This window comes from Epinephelus fuscoguttatus, linkage group LG21, assembly GCF_011397635.1.
Source record: "Epinephelus fuscoguttatus linkage group LG21, E.fuscoguttatus.final_Chr_v1".
In the NCBI taxonomy this organism is placed as follows: Eukaryota; Metazoa; Chordata; class Actinopteri; order Perciformes; family Serranidae; genus Epinephelus; species Epinephelus fuscoguttatus.
This window is the reverse complement of record NC_064772.1, coordinates 30,283,896-30,308,086: the sequence shown is the minus strand read 5'-3', so window position 1 is coordinate 30,308,086 and position 24,191 is coordinate 30,283,896. Positions and strand designations below refer to the sequence as shown.

The following is a 24,191-nucleotide window of genomic DNA, read 5'->3' as shown; positions in this document are numbered from 1 at the left end:
TGGAGAGGGGTCCCACTGATGACCCCGTAGCACACTTACATTCATGTGCAAATTCAAGTGGGTACAGTTTTCCATTCTTCTGTTTTTAAGACATTATTCATTGATGGAGTACGTTCTCATAACAGAGGGGTTGCTAACTGTTGGCTATTTTTAAGACGGGTGGAACTAGTGATATTCAGTGATATTAGCTGAACAGCTGTGTGGGCTATGGCATTTAGATGATGCGTATAAAGCCAGTGGGGGCAATCATTGTAGTTTATCCTAGGCAGATACAATGCAGATACAGACGAATTCAGTGAGCGATTTGTGTATGCCGCCATCTTGCAGCGACGCCATTGCTGCGGTGACATGTGTCAGTCATCAATTCATTATGCTGTCATTGTGAAGTGACTCTCTACAATGACAGCATCATGTATAGCTGGATTGATGATGTTAGACGGTGGCCTCCGGTAACTGATGAAGGTATCTTAAATGAGCACCGATATTAATTTAGAAATTAATAATTTGTTGGAGCGATAAGCAGGAAAGATTAGAGTAATAGGGAGATAATATATACATTAATATATAATTAAACACTGTGTAATATAACGTTAGCATACATTACGTGTGCTGACGTTAGCAAGCTAGCAGCGTGACATTTAATCATTATGGACAGGCTACGTGACTTAAAAACAACAACAACACGTGTTTGTGTTTTGTTTTAGGTATTCAAGAATATTTTATTGATCGCCTGGCCTCCAATGACCAAAAAAACAGCAATTACAGGTCTCTGATTGTGGTTCAAAATTACCTGAGCTCCGCCTTTTAGACGACCATCACATCATATTGAAGGCCATCAATATTGATGGCCTTCAATATGATGTGATGGTCAATATGATGCTGTCACCGCAGCAATGGCGCCGCCGCAAGATGGCAGCATACACAAATCGCTCTCCGAATTCGTCTACAAGGTCTGGTCCATGGACATATAACGAGACCTGAATACAGTATCGGAGGAGGGGTTGAGTTGCTCAGTGGTGCATGAAGCTAAAAAGGCTCAACTGCCACGTATAGAATTAACCGGATAATTGGCACTGCTTCTGCACTGTGCAGCCCATAGAGTAGGCGCACTGGAGACTTCCGTCAGCTGAACCGGCTACTTCCTGTTTAGCCCTTTGCTAACAAGAATGGGGATAAAATGATCCAATCGTGCGGCTCTTCTAGACTTTCCAAATGTTATCAAACCAAATGGATCAAATCTTGAAAGTTGAAACATTTCATTTCACGGGGGTTGTGACACTCAAAAAAATATATCCGCTGATTTACAGACGTCTGTTTGGTCATGTCTTTTTGGGCCCCAGGGCATATTTACACTATTTGACCACTATGAAATGAAAGCCCGGCACACTTCCTGGGGGTTTGGTGTGGTCAAATAGCTGTGTATCAGCTGTTTGCTTGGGTAAGAGTAGGATTCAGAAACAGTTTAAATGTACGTCAGGTCAGAGCTAGAGAACGGTGTCACCTGTCATGAGGCTCAGTAGATTTATGACTGCACTGCCTGATAGCCGCTGCGGGGCCTAATGATAGGTCAAACAGCATTTAACATTAACTCTGGGCTTCTATAGAAAATGTTCAGCCAACGTTTGACACATTTCACCTTGTGTAGAGATAACTAACCAAAATAATCACCTTAACCCCGAAAAATTGAACCAAAACTAAAACAAACAAGTGAAGCAGAGATGTGAGATAAAAAGACACAGAAGTGTCTCAGGGCCTTCACTTTTAATGGGATTTACTACCAAAATGACCACGCACACACACACAAATGCACACAGGTCTGCACATGTGGAGTCTTGACACACAGACATAAATCCATACACACACACAGAGGAGTGTTATCTCCCTGTGTTGCTGCAGGCTGTGGGGGTGCAGGGGTCAGTGAGGAGGGATTGGTATCTCTGCTGTCTTTGGAGTGCTGCAGCTCATCAGTTTAGACTTCAGTGAGACCGGCGCTCATCCTGACCTAATCCAATCCCTCTCCTCTCCTCTGCCTCCCAGTAATTGCTTCTGTTTGTTTATTAATAGCACATGTTATCTTCAGAGATCCAGACGTAGGGCTGCCAAGTGCTCACAGTGAGGCAGCGGCGGCGGCAGCAGCAGTGTGGTGGCCAGCGTCCGTGCAGTCAGACACCAAACTTGACAGGAACGCTGGGGAGTCCTGTTCTGTTTCTCCCCCCCGCCCCTTCGCTTTCTCCCTCTCTGTGTTTGTCTCATGCCTCTGCTCTCGCCTCAAGAATATTAATCAGGGTCCGTTTTTGAACCGTAGACAGACAGCAGAGCCCCCCCACCCTCGCTGGAGTCCCGCCGAGACAGTTGAGCCCCAACCTGAGCGAGATTAGCCTCACCAACAGGCTGAGAGCTGCGAGACGACCGCCAAAGTAAACCGCCAGCAAACATTGTCAAATAGTGTGGAAAATCTCATTTGAATCGATCTGAGATAGCATTGGGTGTGTGGAGATGGTAAACAGTGTTCAGATGTGCTCAGAGACATGAAAAATCAGGGACGTCCACATGGAAAATGCAAAAAAAAAATCAGACCTCCCCTCCTTCCTCTTCCTTTTTTTTTTAACTTGTTTGTTGGATGGGATGAGAGAAGCTTCTTCTGAGGCTTCTTTTTTTCAGCAGGGTGATGAGACTCCGAGTGTGGGGGGGGGAAATACCACAGGGACTCAAAGAAAGAGACGAGAGCAAAGGGTTTCAAACAAGTTGATTACAAATGACGGTTAAGCTATGGTTCTTAGTCTGCATATCCATTTTCAAACAGGGATTTTTCTCCACTCTTTATCTGGTTTTCCGGCTGCCACAAATTTTAACATTCAGTAATCACATCCGGCAACAAAACAGCTTGCTAAGAGGCAAAAAAATTAGCAGAGATGTGCCCAGGGTGTGTTGCAGCAGAGAGAGAGATTTGAGAGCTTCAGCAGCATTTCACAAAGACACCCTTATATGTTCAGAGCAGTTGCCTGTTAAAGCTAATAAAGATTCAACAGGGTGCAGTCCCTACTCTTGCCAAGTTGTTTTTTCCTCTCCTTCTGCAAGTGCTGAGCATTTTCAGAGATTTTCTGTTATTCAGACGACACGTGTTGGATGACATTCAGTGTAATCATCTAACATCTTGTGATGGAGGAACACATGAAAGATGGGATTTATGGAGCTCAACCTAAACGGCACATAATACAGTTTACCAAAAGTTGACCTTGAAGAGCTCAATCTGCTTTAGAGGAAAATCTTTTAATATCTGCTTTATGGTGCTCGGAGATAATGGGTGGCTTATTAGGAAACATTTTTCTCTGTTTTATAACCATGGAGAATAAAGGGATTCAGATTGGAGCCTTGCAGCGTCTGTCAGTTGCAGTTGCTTTGTGTAATAATTGATGACTGCAAAGTTCATGGTCATTTATATGGATTTTTTTTTTGTTTGACACCCCCAGTGGTTCCTAACGGCGATCGCCAGCAATTTGTCAACACCTGAAATACTTACCTCAAATATATAATAGCTTTTATGTTGAGGCTTTATGTGTAATATCTTGGAGATGCTTGCTGCAGTTGACTATGTTTTCCTGGAGTAGCATAGGGCAGCTCTTTGTCTCTTTCTCCAGGTAGGGCTGTATTCAAACGAAGAAAATCTTGAAATTCTACCAATCGATTCATCAATGGAGGAAGTAGATCTGCACGTCATCTCTAGATTAACTAAATCGCCACAGTGCACTGAGTGTACTCTACCTGGTAGCATTGTGTGTCCTCCAGAGCGCAGTTAACTTTGGGGTTGACAATGTCATATTTAACATAGCGTAACTAACATTAAATATCTCTGTAACGCTGCATGTGAAAGAGAGACATACTATTTTGAGACCGGTAACATTAGCTAAGGTTAGCCATCCTGTCACTCCGACAAGGGTTCTTGTGTGATGGTATCCCTCTCAGAAGCTTTTGTAATCCAGCCTTGAACTGCAGGGTCTTTTTGGAGACGTAGTTACACAAATCCATAATGATAAATCAGACACTGAATGTCTTTTGTGATTATTTATCCCTTTTTCCAATTAAAAATTAGAGTTGAAAAATGTTTAACTTATCTCTGAGGAGGGATAGGACAAATTCCACAATGTCACAGAGGACAAATACAAGTGCTGTACAACAACAACTGTCATTTTCTGTTGGGAAAAGAGGATTTGGTAGACACACGGCCTTATTAAAGTAACACCAGCTATTGTCTGACCATTAAGAATTTCGTCAGACAAGAACATATTGCACAACCTATCAACCAACTGACCAGAAGTTGAAAATCTTCATCATATTTTCACAGGTATTTTCAGTTTCTTGCAGTGGTGGAAAAAGTATTCAGATCCTTTTCTTATCTACACATCCACCCGATAACAGCATTTTAATATCGTAGTTGGCCAAGGCAGTACAAATATATGTAACCAGGAGACTTCTATCAAAATAGGCTGACAATATATTTTTTTCACTTGGTTGAAGAAAGTTGACTTTGAGGACTCACTTAAAGACAAAACTGACTTGCTAAGATGGAGTGTGTGCAGTGTGTTATACATTAATTTACTCATAAAGTACACATAAATAAAGAACGTGAGCAGTTGTACTTACTTACTTTGCACCAATGATTTCTTCCCACATTCCAAAAGACATGTACCATATGTCAGCTATGAGGGAAACTCTGTCTGATCCTGGTCACTGACCTTAGGACTGCACTTGGTCCCTGGGTGCTGCTCTGTGGCTGCTCACTGCTGCTAAATTGTAAGAATGGGTCAAATGTAAAGGACACATTTCTTCATGAGGAATACATATACAACATGTATATAGAAGACTCTGTTCAACAGTCACATTTGAATTATAGCTCTGTTTCTACCAAAAACTTTCGGTATAGTACCTTTAGAACCAAAAATAACCCCTACGGACATGTACCCTTGTGTGTGGCTAATTAATGTCCCTATTAGCATTTATTAGCATTCCTTTGGTATTCTACTTGTTACAGTATATTACATGCCTATAACACACCCTAAAATTGAAATCATCATCATCATCATCATCTAAATCAACCTGAGTTTTTTTCTCCCAGTAAGGATATGGGAACAGTTTGATCCAGCGTAGTTTTAGTATTGTATGTGACAATTTAAAGGGGCACTCCAGTGAATCTGATATACTGTGGTTTCTTAATTTATCTGTTTTTATTTTACAGTTAATCCGCGTAGACTTATAATTGTAAGGTTAAATAGACAAATGTACAGTTTTAATTTGAAGTAGTACACTGACTGTACCCATAGAACCCATTTTCATTCGGATATCTTGAGGTGAGAGTTCAAAGGACCCCTTTGAAAATGACTCCTCCCACCAAAATTTAGGCTAACTTTGGAGTGTTATTTATCGGCCTTATTGGCAAGCTACGCTGACATGGTTGGTACTAATGGAAGCCTTAGCTTGTCTAATTTCACAGCTACCAAGATACCACTACTGGGCTGCCCCCTAATAGTCGACCAAGCGTTCGTCAACCAGAAAGGTCAGTTGGCAAGATTTCATTGGTTGCTTAGTCACAGAAAACAAAAAAAAAGGGCGAAACCCTATTAGGAGCTGCACCTCAACAAAATTAATTAAAACCTATATGACTGGACCATGTGGGAATTTAATGTGAAAGGACAGACACAGGAAGTGTCCACGCTCAGCAGTCAGACAGGAGTCAGGTTAATTTCCAGGGCTGGTACCTGCGGTTATTCCACAGGCTAGTTAATAACATGTCGGGCAGGAAATCCAAAGTGTGGGATCATTTTGAGAAGGTGAAGGACGAACCCAAGGTGATATGTAAACTCATCTTCATTGGTCGACTACAAACATGACAGAGTTTTTTGACAATGTGAAGGCAGGATCTCACGGGAATTGTATAAAAATGAACTTATTTTATTCTAGAAGAAAACACAAAATATTCTCATACAACAGCCCCAATTGACTATATAAAAAATAAACAAAAAAACGGCTTCAAGCCTCCAAGACAACCTATTTAAGGACAAATTAATTGCGGTCAAAAAACTGTGTAGTGCCGTTCTACCTGAGCCAACCTGAGTCCCAAATTACCTGACAAGATAAAGGTGTGGAAAGGAAACGAGAGGAACATGGGAAAAGAAGGCGTGAAGTCAGGCAGGTCACCATAACCAATTATTCTAATATTAATAATAATTAATATTAATTAACACAACGAATAAACCTTTAATGGGGCAAAAAAGATACACTTCTCACAAAACAAAATAATGAATTTGGCTCCTACAATCTGATACATGGAAGTAGCTACATGCCCATTAGCCCACAGCGTCATTAACAGGTGGCTCGCTCAGTGTGTGACGTGCACTTGTAGATAAAATATAGGCCTATATTAATGAAGGTTCATTAGTACGGTTTGTATTTCTCTGTAATGTAGCACAGTGTTAACAATGTTACTGATACTATTCTTTCTCACACCTTCATCTCAAACCACCAAAATATATCATTTAATCATTAAATTAATGTCGTAAACATGTGGGCGACTAGTTGACTAAGGCCCTAAGTGACAACTATTGGTCGATTAGGAAAATACATAGTCGGGGGCAGCCCTAACCACTACCTTGGTAGCTTGGGTGGGCTAGTAGGGGACTGGCAATTGTAAGAAGGTGGCCATGACCCCCCTCCCTTCTTTGGGGCACCACTGGAACTATGAAAACAGTTTTATAATGTCTTCAGCAGCTCTCCAGGAAGCTTTCCATTATTTGAAAAAAATAACCTTGATGATGTCATCACTGATTTAAGATGTACTTTTAGATGTGGCTGTGTGATCTAACAACCTGAACAACTGTCTCACAGTCTGCTCCAGCTGTGTGATGCAACCCAGTGGCGAGGGGCCATTTCGCCGGCCTGCAGACAGAGCAAGTCGAGAACCAGTGTTGTGTGGCGGAAGTTATGCAACATTAAGCAGAAATATATATATATATATATATATATGTTGTTTGATAAATGTGATGACTTAACGCTCTATTGTAAGAAAAAAAGAACAACTGGTTCAGCAAAAATATTTCCAGATTTACCTTAGTCTTTATTTCTCAGAGTGGTGGGTCATAATGTCCTGCTTTGTTAAGGGAGACACAGGATCTGCTTCCATGACTCAGTAGCACAAGGACCAATCAGTGGCACACAGTGCAGGTGTGCAGGACAGGAGCCAGACATTGCAAACATTTGGGACTCGGCCCAAACTTAGGGAGGTCTGAGGACATGCTTTTTTTCCCATGCAGCAGCAGCCATACACAATATTTCTCAAGACATTTGAGATGATAGAATGACTGAAAATCTGTGCCTAATTTTGGAAAAACATAGTTGCCAAGGAAATTAAAAATATCATGTAGAGCCTACATCCTATCTAATTGTTCTCCAGCTGTCTTCATCATTCTGAAACCATAAAACAGCAAATGTTGAGGATGACTAATTTTCACTCCTGCCACCTACTAAGAGGGAAAAAATGTACAATGTTACTAATTTGAATTACATTTCATACATATCTGAAAGCATGTTCTTGTTGTACAGTGTTAGAGTTCACAGAATGAATGTTTCTGCTACATTTGAATCCATGCCACAATAATCTCGGCTGCTCTAATTGCTAATCAAGGATCCCCACCAATGCCAAGTAAATGTGGTCGTCAGTACTCTGAGTTAAAAATTCTGCCAACATATGAACATTTACTAAGTTATATGAGATTTCTTCAGGGAATATGATAGTAGGATAAACAGCGTGGGCGCATACATTTAGCTGAATGACACAAATCCATCCATCCATCCATTTTCATCCGCTTATCCGGGGCCGGGTCGCGGGGGCAGCAGGCCAAGCAAAGCACCCCAGGCGTCCCTCTCCTCAGCAACACTTTCCAGCTCCTCCTGGGGGACCCCGAGGCGTTCCCAGGCCAGATGAGATATATAATCCCTCCAGTGTGTTCTGGTTCTGCCCCGGGGCCTCCTACCAGTGGGACATATCCAAAACACCTCTAGGCGCCCAGGACGCATCCTGATCAAGATGCCCATACCACCTCAACTGACCCCTTTCGACATAAAGGAGCAGCGGCTCTACTCTGCGCTCCCTCCGGATGTCTGAGCTCCTCACCCTATCTCTAAGGCTGAGCGCAGCCACCCCACGGAGGAAACTCAGGTCAGCTGCTTGTATCCGCGATCTCATTCTTTCAGTCACTACCCAGAGCTCATGACCATAGGTGAGGGTTGGGACATAGATGGACCAGTAAATCAAAAGTTTTGCTCTCAGCTCCTTCTTCACCACGGCTGATTGCTGTGACATGACACAAATATGAAGGTATTTTAAAAACTAGGGTTGGATTTTTTCAACCGATACCGATAAGTGATGATTACTTGCTTCTAATGGCCAATAACCGATATGATAACCAATTATTTTTGTATTTTAAAAAGTTTATGAACACAACCATATGAACATCAGCAGGTCCACGTTACATCTGGTGTATGAAATGTTTATATCATCGTGCTGCATTTTTATAAACACACCCAGGCGCCGTCTCACCGTCCCACAATAAAATAGCCTACAATTACCAAGTAGAATAGTGATGCGCTATTGATTCACCTCACAGATTAACGCTCACCTCAGACAGACAAGCACACGCAGTCAGAGAGAGAGAAGTGCTTTGGACAGGGTTTGACAGGTGACGATACAAATAATTGCTAACTGTAGCATCACATGGTTAGCAGTTACTAATAACTTTTTTAATTAGCTTGTGTTAACACTCTGGAGACAGTCCTCCAGTGCTGTGTCTATAAAGCCGGATTTTTAACCTGTTTCCCAGTTGCAGGAAGTTTTTGAGTCTGGTGGGGTGTCGGGCAGTTGGAGATCAGACCCTTTGTCCCTGTCCTGTTGTCATCATGTGGAACAGTGAAAGACATCCACACAGCGACATGTTTTGCCCTCTCGACAGCGTGCTGCAGTTGTTCTGCTTCTCTGTGTTTATTGGCACTTACAGACCAAATTTAAAGGTACATGTAACACCACCCACTGTGTCAGGTGTGGAGATGCTGCCCTTGTTAAGTCAATGAAAGCAGTCCGGCGTTGTATTATCGGCACTATTTATTGGCTATAATGTTAATTATTGGAATAATGCATAATTATAAAAATGTCCCACTATTTGCCGATAATTTATTGGCCTAAAATGTATGCTGTGCATCTGTAATAAAGAGGTTTTGGGCTTTTGAGAATAGATTTAGGGCTGAAGTACCTGAAGCCGACCCCCTCCTCGCTCCATAGGGCATAGTTTTTTGGCACAGTTGGAATCAGGGGCATTAGGAAGAATACATTTAGTCACAGGTGCTGTCACGACTGCTCACAACCAATAAAATAACCTCACTTTCGTTTTTGAAAGCAGCATCTCAACAACACAGTAATCTGTGATGTGAGGAGCAGCGTGGACTGAATCTGCCACAAAAGCCTGTCTCAAGAGGAAACCAAAATCACAACGGCTGATTGTACTGTACATTCAGATAAGTTAAACTGGCCAACTTAGCCTCAAAAAGACTGGTAATGTCTTGAATATATTTTTTTAAGGTGGGGGGTTGGTGTCAGTCACTGGAATATGAGTGCAATTTGCCCGTACTTTTGACCTGGTCGTCTGGCACAAATTCCCTTTAATATCTGACAGGGAAATTGCACTGCTTTGCTTGATTGTTACCACACCCACTACCTCACTTCTTCCTCCACTTAGGTGCAGCCGAGTTCAGGAGAAGTCATCAAAATACAGTGTTAAATAAATACCTATGTGCACCTCTGTTCCGTGCGCTGTCACAAAGTGTGTTTACCTCCTCCGTTGCCATAGTGAGGCGACATGTGCTTTGTCTTCCTGTTAAAGGCCCTTGACAGTATTGTGAACTGAACAGTGTAGTGCAGTTGCCATAGTTAGTCGTTCCAGGTCTCACTCTGTGATGTACATGCTTTTTGACAGTGCTGTTATCCCGGGGTGTGACATCTTTGAATCACCAGTAACAGATGTATTTGTGTGTGAAGGGTGCCTCAGGCCTTTGACTCCACTCTACCTTGTTCTTTTGACCCTCTCTTTTTGTATTACTGTGATGCAGCTGATTATTCCTGGTTTAAAAACAGCACACTGCCTGTGGGGCTCTCTATCGCTTCTCTGTGTCTCTCTCTTTCTATGTCTCTCACTGTCTCTCTCCCTCTTTCATTCATCTCTCCTCCTCCTCTCCTCTCTCCTGCAAACTGAAGGCAACCTCAGTGCCAATTTCATGGCAGGGTAGTGAGCAGCACAGCAGAAATTATCCACTGCAAAATTGATCTAAACAATCGCAAAGTGGAACGGCAAGGAAAAGCAGGAGAATGAAATTGGTTGAGTCTGTTACCTTTTAGAACTTGCTTTATCACCCAGGAGGAATTGGGGCGCGTTGCTTACAGGGAATGCCAATAGTCGAACTCATGATATAGAAGATTTTTAGGGTGCTGTAGTCATAAATATTGTATGTTTTCTGTGTGGTGGCACAGCATGTTAAACCTGCTCTTCTCTAGATGTTAATTTATAATTCCTCCATATATAATATCTGCAGCAAAAGGTACTGAAAGATGCTTTAATGGTTTGATCCAAGTGTTAACAGAATATATTGTCTCATTGTTGATACATCTGATCATCATTTAACACAGCTACATGCACACTGTGATGTGTTTCTGTTGCTGTTTGAAGCACTTTGCTAGGTGCCATATGTCGACCGTGCAAAATGCAGTCACTCTACAGTTGGGTAGTGCAGATCACAGTGAAGGCTGAGTTCAAAGATGGGTGTGGTCCAAGCAAGGGCCCCAAAAGAGGGGCCGCAGATAATAGATAACAATCATCTAACCCCACTGTTCCCTTCAGCTCTACAGAGCAACTTTGGTGTTTTGTTTTACCCTCCGCGCTCTCAACAGTGTTGTTTTTCAGTCAGAAAGCTCAAAAACCCTGTCCATGCTAACTGCACAGCACAAGTGAACAGGCAGAATTAGTGACTAGCTGGTGAACATTGTAAAGCATTTAGCAGATATTTCCTTCAGGAGTTGGTGGAGACTAAAAACAGAGATAAAAGACTGAATTTTGGACTGACAATTGGCAGGTGTCCAGAAACACACCTCCAAATAAATGCTAATGTTGTTGGCTAAACTTAGCCAAATTGAATAGGAGTTAGGGCTGCCCCCTAATAGCCGTTGATTGACCAGAAAGGTCATTAGTCGGCAGGATGTCATTGGTTGCTTAGTCGGAGGAAAAAAATAAACAAACAAAAGTGAAACTCTCTTCGGAGCTGCACCTTTTCATAAGGTCAAATAAAACAAACCCTATATGTCTGGACCATGTGGGAATTTAATTTGAAAGGACAGATACAGGAAGTGTCCACGCTCAGCAGTCAGACAGGAGTCAGGTTAAAAACCAATCACAGCCGACAGATATCTTTCCCTTCTTCTGTAAGTATTCAGTCTGATGAATACAGAAAAGTTGATCGTTTTAGTGCAGGGCTACCCAGAGTTTTATATCTGTCACACAGACGATAGGCCTACACAGCTCCTGGAAGAAGATCAGCTCTGCACTCAGGATTTCAGGTAAACAGGCTATATGATGCTTGTTAGCAAAGTCAGATGCAACCTGCCGCCACGCTCATGAAAGCTGGCATAAAAAAGGCACAAGAGTAGCGTCCAGCACCCGACCTCATGTTTTCCAGGGGGTAAAAGACACTGCATGTGTATGGTCCCTAATTTCCAGGACTGGTACCTGCGGTTATTCCACAGGCTAGTTAATAACATGTCGGGCAGGAAATCCAAAGTGTGGGATCATTTTGAGAAGGTGAAGGACGAACCCAGGGTGATATGTAAACTCATCTTCATTGGTCGACTACAAACATGACGTATCATGTGAAACATGGAAGTAGCTACATGCCCATTAGCCCACAGCGTCATTAACAGGTGGCTCGCTCAGTGTGTGACGTGCACTTGGAGATAAAATATAGGCCTATATTAATGAAGGTTCATTAGTACGGTTTTGTATTTCTCTGTAATGTAGCACAGTGTTAACAATGTTACTGATACTATTCTTTCTCACACCTTCAACTCAAACCACCAAAATATATCATTTAATGATTAAATTAATGTCGTAAACATACAGGCGACTAGTCGACTAATGGCCCTAAATGATGACTACTGGTCGACTAGGAAAATAATAATAATAGGATTTTAAAAATTCTGCTTCCTAGACACTGAGGTTTACTTTGATGCTGTTATACATGATCTAAACACCACAGTACATTAACCCTATTTTTTCCTGCCATCAATATGACAGTTTGTTTTAAGAAAAAAAGTTTTTAAAAATCCATACGCGTTAGATTTTTTTTAAGACAAGTATTTTTGGAAGTTTTCTGCTGTAGTTTGTAGAGTAAAAGTGAAACTTGTTCCACACTACCTTAGACTTTCCTTTCTTCTTTGCTGTGCTCTTTTTTCCTCAACTGCCCACACACACACACGCACACATACACACACATACACGAAACACACTCCTCTCTCCCTTAACTTTTTCCTCCCTTGCCCTCCTTCCCATTCCTCATCAGTGGAGGTGTCAGGACTCCACCGCCGCAGTGCCATCTGGGCCGAGGCTGATAAAAGCTCATGTGCCGGGCCGGCGATGCCTGCAGGTCTGCCAGGAGCCAGCGAAGCCTGACTTTCAGAGGCGATGGGAGAGATTTGTGGCAGCCAGGGAAGGAATGGCATGCCGTTAACGTGCTGATCCAGCCTCTCCCCCCTCTGCACCACCTCTGTCTATCTGTCAGTCAGTCGGGCTCTCACATGGCCCCGCACTAGCCTGAATCCTCACTGAGAAAAGTGTCTTATTCTCAAAGGAAAACCAACATGAGACAGGATGACTCTGTGATCTCTCTCATAGCATTTGCTCCGTGTCTCACATTGAGAATGCCGCTTGGATGACCTCTTTAGAGGCTTATATCACGCTGTCCAGACAGGTTGGAAGGAACTGAGGCCATATAGCCAGAAAAATACTTGTCTTTAGCTACACATTTACGCAGACAACTGCTCACTACTTATTTATATAGTACACATGCTACTAGAGGCAAATGACCTTTTCCTAGGTCGGTGAAGGCACGACCTGCCCTGCTCTCTCTCTGATTGGCTAGTGCTCGTTGCCTTCATTGGTTGGGTTTGGTTTAGGCAGTAGGAGTGAGATTAGTTAGGGTTAGGAAAAGAATGTCAGGGAAAGCCAATCAGAGGCAGAGCACGCCATGTCATCACCATCCTTGGAAAAATTAAATCACTTACTGCAGGATTCCACTAGAGGGCACCACAGAGAACTCAGATTGTGTGGTATTTCCAGATTTGCATGATGTAAACAATAAACATTGCGGCACTCAAGGAGGTTACTATATTGTTAAAGGGATCCACCATATTGGCTTTTTGCTGATATCCAATATGCGGATATATAACAACTCATTTGGCCGATAACCAATATTGATATATCCAGATATTACGGAAAATTATGCAGCTATATTTCCCGAATCCTCTGACTGATTCTTCTTCTGATATACTTATTTATTTGTTTGCATGTACCCCGGTTTATCTTTATTTTTTATATGTATTTTCATTTATGTAGGCCTACATACAGTATGTATTATGCTGGTTTCAGACCATTTAGCCTATTTGTGTTTGCATTGTGTAGTGCTGTTATTTCATTGTCTGATCTATCTGCATTTCTATTGAACGCTTCCTTTAAACTTTAAAAAGCTCTGAGAAAAATAACAGTTAACAGTCTTTTGTTTTCTAAGCGTGTTGTTTTACTTTGTGGTGGTGTAAAAAATTTGCAAGACAGATGTAAAAAATATTTTTAAAGCCCTGACAAAGACCTGCAGTGGTAGAAGCATTTTGGCTCTTTTAATGATTCAGCCACTACAGTAAAGGTTTTTGAATACTTCCTTCCTCGTTTTCTATATATATGGAGCACCTAAGTTTCCTTCCTGTCAATCCTGTTGTTTCCCATTCTCTATGAGCACCCGACACAAGGTTTTGATCAACGTTTTGTGATATCTTGGCCTAAAAGAAGCCCTAGCCATCCTCGAGTCACTAAAGAAGTGGACCTACTGTGCTTGCTTCGCCCTCACATCACACTAATTTGTCCTGCGGTGACCCAATCATGGCTCCCACAGCCCCCACACAGGAGCTAAGGAGTCTCTCAGAAAATGTGCTCATTGGTACTGAAGCTGAGCCAAGAAACGTGATGCTGCTGCCCCTCTGTCCCAGGAATTAGAAACACCTCAAGGTCAGGGAGTGAGTCAGTGAGTCAGTGATGGTCCTGCAGGAACATCCCTGGGCCTGGATCTTTGGTGCAGCTGTTACATAGATACTAAACAGTTGGAAGAAGCAGCAGGCCCGATCCTTTGATGTAGAGAGCAAGTCTGGTTCTCTGCTGTGTTTTCTAGACCTTTCATGATTGGCTCGCTGCATTTGATGTTATGGGCGCATATATCGACATCCAGTATACCATTCACATGACACAAACATCCTAAAGTGGCCACAAAATCACACAGAGAGCATCTGTTGTAGTCAGAATATGGAGAAAAGAGTCCTTCCTCCTTCCCTGGTTTTAGACTCAGCTCTCTCCTGTGTGTGTCTCAATGTGAAGAGGTGAAAATTCTGAGTAAGAAGGAGTGGTGCCGGCCCAGTTTATAGGTGGAGGGTCTCATCCCTCCCTCACTCCTTGGATCCAGCTAATCCTGGCTGGTGTGGTGTGATAGGGGCTTCTGAGGAGATGCTACTCAGCAAACTGTGGTTATGGAAATAACCCAAAGTTATCTGTGAGAATGACCTTTTTACCCGTTCTCCTCCTGTGTTTTCTTTTTCATTTCACTGTGTGAGCAAAGGGAACTCTGTCACTGATGAAGTTAAAGACCAGCTTCAGCCTGAAGTATATTTTTCCATTCATCCATTGCCGTCCATTTGTATTGTATTAGCTTTGTTTTATTTTAGAATTACTTTTTTTTTTATTTCAGAGGCATTATATTTTGGGGTTATTCGTCCGTCCATCCCATTCTTGTGAATGGGATATCTCAAGAACACCTTGAGCGAACGTCTTCAAATTTGACACAAACGTCCACCTGGACTGAAGAATGAGCTGATTAGATTTCGGTGGTCATAAGTCAAAGGTCAAGATCACTGAGACCACACAAGACATGTTTTGGGCTATAACTCAAGAATTCCAACGCTAATTATGACAAAACTTCACACAAATGTCTGATAGGAAGTAATGATGATGTGATGGCATTTTATATTCAAGAGGTCAAAAGTCAGCTTCACTGTGACATCATCATATTTTGCACAAAACACTTTTCTGGCCATTATTCATTGTCATAAGTCAGGAACAGAAGGGTAGACATTTATTCAAACACTGAATTGGTGACACTAATCTTCAAACTGTGCTGATTTTAAAGATCTTCTGTGTGTGAAGCATCAATGTTTTCACAGACAGGGATGTAAACTGCGAGGGAAACTTGACTGGTGTGCTGAGGCATACAACTGCGAGGGGGAAATTCTAGTTTCTTATCAATTCCGTTTTTTATTTTATGGTTTTTTAAATTTACTCTAAAAAATACTTGTTTTATACAAAGTAGTGTTCAGACATTTTTGGCCCAACTATGCCAAATGTATGCCCACTACTTCCTCAGGCCAAGTTGGCAACGTCTAAAAGTATTCAAACGTGCACAGGTGCAGAGTGAAGACACACTGAGCATGACCTTAGTGATGGAAAATGCATTGCTTATCCCAGGTTTGGTTCTTTATTCTTGAAAAGACCTTGTGGCATCTGGATCTTTGTTTTCTAAAATATGTAAGTTAGGAAGCCTTCGCCAAATACAAATTTATGCGATAGTTAAAAGATGTGGAGAGCTTCTAGTGGCAACATCTGTGATTTTGAAACCAACGTCTTTGAAGTTCAACATGTGATTTATTTATGTCCTCTCCCAAAACCAGTCTTCATCCATTATGCATGAATATCTTAGAAACAGAAACAGTCATATGTACTGTCTGAGCACTCTGGCTTTTCACCTTCGCCCACCTTACTGTTTCTTGTGGTTGATTTTAGCAATCTAAGCAATGTTAGTCTGCTTTCTTCCTCTGTGAATGTCAGCGTGTTCTCGGACTTCTTTCTTAATGATGACAAAATGCCTCTCACAGACAGAAAGGCCATACATTAGATATTAAACACTGAGGGCTACTATTAAACTCATGGATTTTTGAATAAGTGCAGTCAGTGGAGCATATGACAAGCAAAATAAGATCAACATTTGTCTGTAATTTGTTCAACAGGTCTGGACCTGAGGCACGCCCAGGTGGTGGCGTTATCCACGGGCACCAAGTGTATCAACGGGGAGTATCTGAGTGACCAGGGACAAGTGGTCAATGACTGTCACGCTGAGGTCACGGCCCGCAGAGCCTTGTTACGCTTCCTCTACTCTCAACTTGAACTCTTCTTAAGGTAATAGATCTGTCATCTGCCGTGAAATTTTAAGACACGCACACATTATTTGAGTGCTGTATTTACCCCTGAGGAATTTACATTCTTTATCCCCTTGAATAACTTAATAATGCTCACTGTAACTAGCCAATTAGTTTTCTGGAAGCTTGGCTTAGTACTGAAAAATCCTTTGCCTTCATCTCATGGTTCTGTTCTGACATGTGAAGTGACTTGATTCTATTTCCACCAAAAATACGACATGAATGTTGGATTCTTTAAATTAGTTTTAACTCTGAAAATAATGGAAGTATTATGCCGAACGAGTTTGGCCTATTTACTATAAACTGCACTGCACTGGGTGGTGTTCAGACCGAAGATTTGCAACATGACGAAACTGTTTCAGAACGTTGCTGAGAAAAGTTGCAGCCATGTGAACTGGCCGTCTGAGCTCGACTGAAGTCAGCTGATGGTGTCACCTGCAGCTCAGCTGGTTAAATTGCCGTCGACTGGTTTAAGAACATAAGGCTGGTCACACATTTCCACAGCCTGTAGTGATGACCGCAAGTCAAAATGACTGCGGACGGCGAGTTCCAATTCTGCAGCAGGTGCTCCGTCCCTGCCAAGGCCTCTGTTTTCGTCCTCACGGTGTGCCGGTGTCATATGGTGGGTCGCTGCTGCTGCTCGCTGTATGTGCCCATGCCCCCCACAGACATACATTCTCAAAGACTGATTAATTAATCTGGTTTTTAATATTATTTTGGCAAATTTATTATGGATACAGCCCATCTTATGCTGGTTTTGTTTCTGTTTTTCACTGTTTCATCAGTACTACAAATGCAGCTGTAGCCAGTATCTCACTATCACTATCCTCATTCAGAAGAGGCTACAAATTATATACAGCCACAAAATAAGCCTGAAAAGCTGCAAATCAGAACGGAAGTACAGAAAGTTGTTGCATAGAGATGATACACCGTCTCATCTAGTTGCACTGGTGTGAACCAGCAGGTTTTTATAACGTTGCACAGTGGCACGTTGCAAGTAGTTGCATGTTTCAACTCGTCATGTTGTGAATCTTTGGTCTGAACTGGGCTTAATAAGATGACCATGTACTTCGTTTGGAAAGTTTTTATCTACAGCAAGTATTGCTTTGTAGTAACATGGTATGAATTAGCAGAAATATAGTAATTAAAGGAACAGTGTACCCCCAAATCAGAAATATGTATTTTTCGTCTTACCTGTAGTGATATTCATCAGTCTAGATTGATAGATCATAGAGATATCTGCATCCTCTCCAGTATAATGGGACTAGATGGCACTTGGCTTGTGTTGAGTTTTTCAAATGTGTATGTTCTTCTGGCACTTTGAACAGCACAAGCCGAGTGCCATCTAGTTTTATTATAGTGGAGAGAAGGCAGAATGATGCGTAGGCTTCCTACATTTTAGTTTCCAAGGTGCCTCTAACTACATTAACATGCAGTACATTACATTATGCATCACAGTGTGCTTAATAACATTAAATATCTCGTTTGTTGACCTCTTGGTGCAGTGCCAAAGAATGCTCTCTCCTCTATAATAGGCTCCACGGAAACAGCTTCGCTTTGTTCATCAGAGACTTTTCAATAATCAACGAGCCATATGTGTGCTGTTCTCTCCAGCTAACTAAGCATACTATCACATACTCAACTGGTTCAGCTCAGGGTCTCAATGGCCTATTTGTTTTTAGCACTTTTTTAAATGCATCTGCTGTGTGTGCCTTTGCAATCTGTGCCACTGTATAGCTTGCTCTGGTGCACACAAACTCACCAAGATTCTCACCAGCATCAAGAGCGGTCTTGATGAGTTTTGACTCCAAACTGCCTCCAGTGCACAAGCATATATTATGTTTTTGAGCTCCCCGGGGAACTTGATAGCAAGGCTGATTCATCAGATTAGTGGCTAGAAGTCTAGATCGTTGAATGTCATATTTGCATACACAGCACTGACTTTTTGTCTTAGCACAATGCTGGGTGGCAGGTACAGAGACTTTGCAGCTGAGTAAAATGGCTAATGGGGAAGATAACTCATAATGGAATGACCAAACAAAATGCCAGAACTGCCATATTTGCACGCAGGGAAAGGACATCGGAGACAGAGGAGAGGTTATATAAAGACGCTGTGCTTTGCATCATGATGCATAGTTTAAATATACTATATGTGTTAGTACCTACGTGTGTGAGTGATGAAAGCCGTATTGCTGCTCACAGCAGAAACAATGACCATATTTATGTTAGATTATGTGTCACGATGGTCAGTCATATTGTAAGATCTCAGCTCATTGTTAATGAATGGAAAAAAGGCTTTTATAAACTATTGATTTAGCCATCCCTAAAAATGACTGGAAATGTTATTTTATCAAATCCTCATGTTACACTGGACCATTGTTTAGTCTGTTTATTTACCTCAAACATCCAATGTGCTGACTGTACAGTGTTGTGGAAAATTGTTCTGTAAAACACTCAGTCACAGAAACAATAAAGACACATAAAACACCAGTTAAAGTAGAATTATTTTAATCACAAGGAGACTGATACAGACTTTCTTAGATAGAAATTATGTCTCATCTAACATTTTATAGCGTTTCAGAGACAAAGACAGTCAAGGTGATCGCCATTCATTCATTCATTTTCCATAACCTGCCTTGCTCAGGGGCACCTTGGCAGTGCCCAGTAGGCGAGCTGGCACCTCTCCAGCCACCAGTCCACGCTCCATATTTGGACTTGAACAGGCAACCCTCCGGTTCCCAACTCAAGTCCCTATGGTCTGAGCTACTGCTGTCCCAATAGCCCCAAAGCCCCATACACACCAAACCGATATCAAAGAACTGGTGGTGTTGAGGGCTGAGTGTTGCATCACCTCAGATTGCCTGTGTCTCAGCCAAAAAGTTGCACTTGAATACACTGCAGAGAAAAAAGCTAATGGCCAACTAGCATGTATGTTCTGTGCCTGAATGGAAGGTAATAACTCTCTATACCAGCAAGTGGCGGTTGTTCCTCATTCAAAAAGGGAAACCAGAAGACCAAAAGGACGGATTCAAGATGCTAGTTAACCAGTTAGCACATTAACAACACAAGCCGATGTTGAGAAAACACGTTATTTAACATGAATGCAGGGCAGTGGAAGAGTCATACTTAATACTGAGGCTACTCTTTTAGCTGGTTGTTACTCTTGTTATGATCACGTGATGGGTGATGGTGATGATGTTGACGATGATGACGGTGGTGTTAATGTTGATACTGATGGATGTTGTTTGTGACCACTCTTGTTACAGATCACTGTATTTGGTTCCCCCCACCTCCCCCGATTGTTGGGTATTTTTATTCTCATGTGTTCTTTTCTTACTTTTTAAGTGTCTTTTTACTTCCTGTGCAACTAATTGCCCTCTAGGGACAATATAAAGTTGAAGTTGATGCGCTGGCGAACAGTTACACAAACAATTACTATGGAATGTTTCTTCTAAAGAGCTCAGTGGCTAAAATACTAATTTTACCTCTGATTAGAATTTTGTTTTTGATCTCATGCCCTCTTGACTTTAGTTTTTTGTTTACGTACCTCACTTTTGTTATACTTCTCATGCACTGAGCTGAACTGCCAGTCAGAGTCATTTCATTCAACGACAGGCCCCACTTCTCTGAAGCAGATTCAACATGCTGAATTAGCTGGAGAAAAGCAAACAAGTCCCAACGATGTGGGACACACTGCAAAAACAGGGCAACAGACAATCAGTGAAGGCCGATCAGTGACCGACAGCTGACCGTCGGCTTGGTGTGAGGGACCTTAACAAGCCCACAAACGTCATGCAGCAGGCAGAATGAACCTTAATGTTTAATAATAGTTTGTTTTCTCATTAAGCCCTAACAGCATGTTTGTTAAATATCTAACCATTAATTTCTTTCAGTCAGTTCTTTAGTTGACCTTCATGCTGACACTTTCACAACTCAAATGCAAAGCATGTTTAGACCACAGGTTAAACTCACTCTCCCTGTTTCCCCTGAGACATTGAGACAGCCTGAGTAATGTCATGGAGTCTCACCTGACAGCAGGAGAATGGACTGTGGTCAGAGCAAGGGCCAGTGTCCATCTCTCTCCGTCTCCGCCTCACTTCATCATTGGAAACGAAAAGTAGAAATCTATTTCCTATGCTGTGATAAATGGTGCTCCCTCTCTCATCAGTCTCCCTCCTTCTTGTTGTTTTCTCTTTCCTTGTCTTTTTCTCTCAAAGTAAAAGGCCAGAGGACTGGGAGGAGTCGATATTTGTGCGGCACAAGGAGTGTGGCTACAGGTTGAGAGACAACGTTCATTTCCACATGTACATCAGCACGTCGCCGTGTGGGGACGGGAGGCTCAACTCGCCGTATGAGATCACCACTGACCGTAAGATACCAGGCCTTTCTGTTTCTTTTGTTTGTTGACAAAATTAAGTTTAATACACAGCACACAATTCTACGTCATGCAATTACTGCCATTGTCTTTATCATCCCATTCTCTCAGTCAGTCTCTCAGGTTTACAGATAGATTATTTTCTCTGGCAGATATTCTGAAAGCAACTGCACTGCTTTTTTTTTTTTCCTACAGACACTGTCAAGAAGCTGGCATCCTTTTCATGTCACATCCCGGCTTTGGCCTCTTTCAGCCACGCTGTGCTGACTAGATGACATTTTATTGCTTACCCACTGAAAATAAATTGTATATTCATTTAGACGGTTTGCCCAGCATTTTTCTGGTGGCCTACGAGTTCAGAAATGTAATCTGGACTGCAGTTTCCATCAGTAGAATGTATATATATACCCCCCTCCTCCTCCTCCTCCTCCTTTCATCACAGACTGAAGCTGCTATTCAGCTCTATGAATATACACTACAGTGCAGTGCATGGTGAGATTTTCATGAAACCAGTAAGGATGGAAGGAGAGAGGGAGAAAAGATGACGCTGTCATTGGAGAAGCCTTTGAACTTGACGTTTTTGGTCATTAAACCTCTTAAATGTTCTGCAGTGCGCTTTCAGAGATTAGAAAATTACTTAGTACCTTTCCCTGACTGTTCTTAAACATTTCTGAGCTGGAAGTCGGGGCTTAATTTTTAGCCGCTGTCACATCAGCCAGAGCAACAGCCATGGAGGAAGAGAGAAGGAAGGAGATTTTAAGCCTGAAGAAATGAGAGGTTATTAAAACAAAAACACTGATTACTCACGTACACTCGGTCACACTGTTAGAGAGATATCCACGTTGTAATTGTACTGAAAGCAAGAAAACATCTTTAATTTATCCCACATTTTTCTGATACTACGCAGACTATTTTCCAATACCTTGTACTTCAGTTAACAATGTTAGTGCCCATAGAGGTCAAGCTGCCTGGTACACACACATGAAACCATGTGAGAGTGGTTTAAACAAAGGGACTGTGCTCTCACTAATAGGGTTAAAAAGACGATGGTCGTACAGTCTGTTATTCATACAGTACTACATCATACCATGCCTTATGTGAACAGTACTAACTTCATCGAGGATGCATCAAAACTGCTTCATCCACAAAAACGGTTCCTTCTCCTTCCTCCCAAACCGCAGACTGCTCCGAACATCCAGCAACAATCCAGTCAAATGCTCACTTCATTAATAATTAGGCAGCCAGCAGTCCCGAGATAATGCATTTAATTCCCTAAATGAAGCCATTCACCTCATTTAAACTTTTGCTTTGAAAGGAATCACAATGTTTGTCCTCTGCTGGGATCAGTACCTGTCATTTAAAAGATATAATTGTAATCTCTTATTGTTTATGGGCTTAGCATAATATTAAATAAACATTTATTTTGTTTTAAGTACATTTATCCAGTTGCACATGAACACCAATAATTGATACAGAGAATGTAACACTTTAAGGAGAGTTATACCTGTGGTCAGTGACAGTCAAAAAATATTAGTGAACTCTCTCCCAAATCCAAAAGCTAGAGTGCTAAAACTCAAATTTTTGATGTCATCAAGTAAAAGTCTAGAACTGCTCCAAATACAATGACTGGGAGAAAATGTTTTAGAGCCATCATTCCCAACCCGGGGGTCCTGACCCCCACCTGGGGTCATCAAAGTTTCACTGGGGGGTCGTGAGGCCTTCTTGAATCTACGGGTTTAAGAAAACTTTCTTTGATTAAGTATACAGTAGGCCTACATCTCAGCATTTTGATAATTTATATGACTAAAACTGAATGAAATTATTATTTTTATTTATATACCACCTTTCATACAAGAAATGCAGCACAGGGTGCTTTACAATAAGGGCATTATGAGCACTGAGTGCTTCACATAAAAATAGAATGAACATAAAACAACTGATTCATGAAATCATAAAGTTATAAAACTATAAATCATAAAATCAAATCAAGTGAGATTTTAAAAAGGTTGCAGCAGCGTGAAGCTTAAAAAGAAGTTTCAGACCTGTATCACAAAGTCAGAGCTAGTTAAAGGCTAAAGTGAACAGATACGTTTTTAGCTTTCTTTTAAAAATATTTAGCGAGCTAGCCTCTCTGATATCTATAGGTAGTGTGTTCCATAGTTTGGGGGCGACAAAGGCTGCATCCCGATCTTCTTCCCCCTGTTGCTGGGAACCTCCAATAAACCAGCAGTAGATGATCACAGTGTTCTTCTTATTATTAGAGGCAAATTAGCAAGGGAGCTAGCAATATGGCCTGGTCCCAGTCCATTTAGGGCTTTGTATACAAGGACAAGGAGGAGGACCTTAAAATCAATTCTAAATGTAACAGGAAGTCAGTGCAAAGCAGCTAAGACTGCTTTTTCAAGGTATAAAGTTAAAAACAAAAACATCTCACAGGATAAGGGCACAGTGAAGACCTAAACACAAGCTTTCACTCTCTCTGCTAAACAGTCTCGCCCTCTATATATATATATATATATATATATATTTTAATCAGTTTCTCCCAAATTTTTTGTTCATTTTTCCATCTAAAGTCGTAGAATGAAAGAAATTCTGTCCATACAGTATATTTCATTAATAATCCCCTGCCATTTGGCCTATGATGGAGGATCAACTTGCAACCATTTGCGAGTTATAGCTTTCATGCTACTTGCTAAAAGTATCTTTAATGAATATTTATCTTTACATTGGACAGTTTCAGGTATATTTCCAAATTATAATATAATAAATGAGATTAAATCCATCCAAATTATTTTACGAGTAACAGCTGCCATCTCTTACCAGTATGGTTGTATTTTTGGGCATGCCTAGAAAACATAATGATTGGCCAGTGAGGTTACAGGTAATTTCTTCTTTCGTTGCTCATTGCCTGCTTCGCATGTTTTTGTAAGAAATCAAGCCTATTGCTCGGGTTTCAAAGGGTCAAGTATGTACGATTATTAAAATAATATGATGTAATATTCACATGAAACAATCAGCTCAAAATTCTATAAAATTACTTTTTTACACAAACTTACTGCAGTTATTGCGTTCGCTATTAGGAGTAGTTGCACAGTATCAGTAACTGTGGCAGTTGTTCTGCACTGTCATTGTTATGCATTGACTATAATATGAAGGTTGGGAGCCACTGTTGTAGATGACACAGAGAGCACCCAGGGGAAGGTTCTGAGTATGTGGGAACATTTT

At 41.5% G+C, this 24,191-nt stretch overlaps 1 protein-coding gene across 1 annotated transcript in view; it reads left to right on the top strand.

Moving 5' to 3' along the window:
- Positions 1–24,191, top strand: part of adarb2 (adenosine deaminase RNA specific B2 (inactive)) — a 272,346-nt gene that overhangs the window by 225,389 nt on the left and 22,766 nt on the right. The window contains exons 5-6 of the mRNA XM_049564848.1: positions 16,403–16,571; positions 20,809–20,960. Coding sequence (XP_049420805.1) covers positions 16,403–16,571; positions 20,809–20,960 — 321 coding nt within the window. The remainder of the gene's footprint in view (positions 1–16,402; positions 16,572–20,808; positions 20,961–24,191) is intronic.